General features: G+C 49.5%; 1 protein-coding gene across 3 annotated transcripts in view; it reads right to left on the bottom strand.

Moving 5' to 3' along the window:
* Positions 1–1,337, bottom strand: part of tpmt (thiopurine S-methyltransferase) — an 11,201-nt gene that overhangs the window by 2,188 nt on the left and 7,676 nt on the right. For all 3 annotated transcript variants that reach the window (XM_015401142.1, XM_015401143.1, XM_015401141.1), the window contains 4 exons: positions 1,229–1,281; positions 1,092–1,166; positions 925–1,010; positions 101–145 (listed from right to left, as the gene is read on the bottom strand). In XM_015401142.1, the coding sequence (XP_015256628.1) occupies positions 101–145; positions 925–1,010; positions 1,092–1,166; positions 1,229–1,281 (259 nt within the window). The remainder of the gene's footprint in view (positions 1–100; positions 146–924; positions 1,011–1,091; positions 1,167–1,228; positions 1,282–1,337) is intronic.

Here is a 1,337-nt window from a genome sequence, read left to right as displayed (position 1 = left end):
CGTCCTGGTCCACGAGGTTCTGATCCATCCATCAACCAGCACAGATGATAGCCTTTAGTAAACCTACTGTGAGACCCCCCCCCCCCCGGCATCTACTCACCGAACAAACTGAGGACCTGTTCATCTGGAACGAAGAACGGAGGACCTGCAAGAAAAGCAGAGAAGGTCACAGCAGGTCCACCATCAGAGCTGCGTTCAAACAGGCGGGTCGAGCCGCGTTCCCATGGAGACAGCAGCTTAGCGTTCACTAAAGCACTGAGGTAAAAAAGAGTTTCTAGATGTTTTTAGCTTCAATGTTTGCTAAACATCAACAGAAACAAAGATCTACAGAAAAGGAATTAAAGGAAGGAGAGACTTTCTGTTCTAGATGGGTTCATGTCCTTCAGATTCCAGCTAATTGAACTTCAATCAAGCCCCGCCCCCCTGCCTGTTATGGAGCAGCAACTGTTGCTACCCGATCCGTCCCACCAGCTCATCATCAACCAGATATAAATCCGGGTCGCCGTCCATTTTAATCGTTAAAAAGACATTTTTTTTTCCCTCCCTAAACATAAATATAATGTGTTAAAGGTTAATAATGTGTTTAAAAATGCATTTAAATCCTGTTTTATCGCTGATCTGTACAGGAAAACTCTCCTGGTGGAGTGAAGCTGTTTATTTCTATGTTTTCATGCTGACAGCTCTGCAGGAGGATCACGGCTGGATGCAGCCGCCATCTTCCCGCCAGCTTTGATTGGCAGACGGGAAGATGGCGGCTCTACAGTTTTGGACACTTTTCACCTGAAGCTCACCTTTCTCAACGATCAACAACCTGCCGCCCGCGGAAACGCGCCCAGAACCTCTGGATGCGCTTCCACCAACTCTACGTCTCCCGTAAAACATGTTTGATGTGAATGCAGCAATACTGTCTCCATGGCAACATACCTTCATACAAGTCTGGATTGTACAGGAAGGTGTCCAGCAGGTATCTGCAGTCCGCAGCCATCAGAGAGAGGATCAGAGCCGCATACCTGAGGAGCCCAGGACACTGGTGAGGAGCGGGATATGCTGATGTCACGCTGATGTCACAGCAGACGTCTCACTGAGCTCACCTGTCCCGGTCCTTTGGGTTGATGGCCACCAGAGATCCTCGGTCCCAGATGGCTCCAAACTGACCTGCCACAGAGCTGAAACAGAGCGGCTCAGACGGCAGCAGGCGCCTTCAAGCTGGAAGCAGGAGGAAACTCACCTGGAGAAGCTGAACAGGTCGCACTGATACAGGGAGATGCTCTTCTCCGTGTTCTAGAAAGAATAAAACACCAGATGGGAAAGTGTCCAATCAGCGAGCTCATCAGAAC

Source organism: Cyprinodon variegatus, unplaced genomic scaffold, assembly GCF_000732505.1.
Source record: "Cyprinodon variegatus isolate N-32 unplaced genomic scaffold, C_variegatus-1.0 Scaffold1188, whole genome shotgun sequence".
Classification (NCBI taxonomy): Eukaryota; Metazoa; Chordata; class Actinopteri; order Cyprinodontiformes; family Cyprinodontidae; genus Cyprinodon; species Cyprinodon variegatus.
The sequence above is the reverse complement of the archived record's forward strand: the minus strand, read 5'-3'. Positions and strand labels throughout refer to the sequence as shown.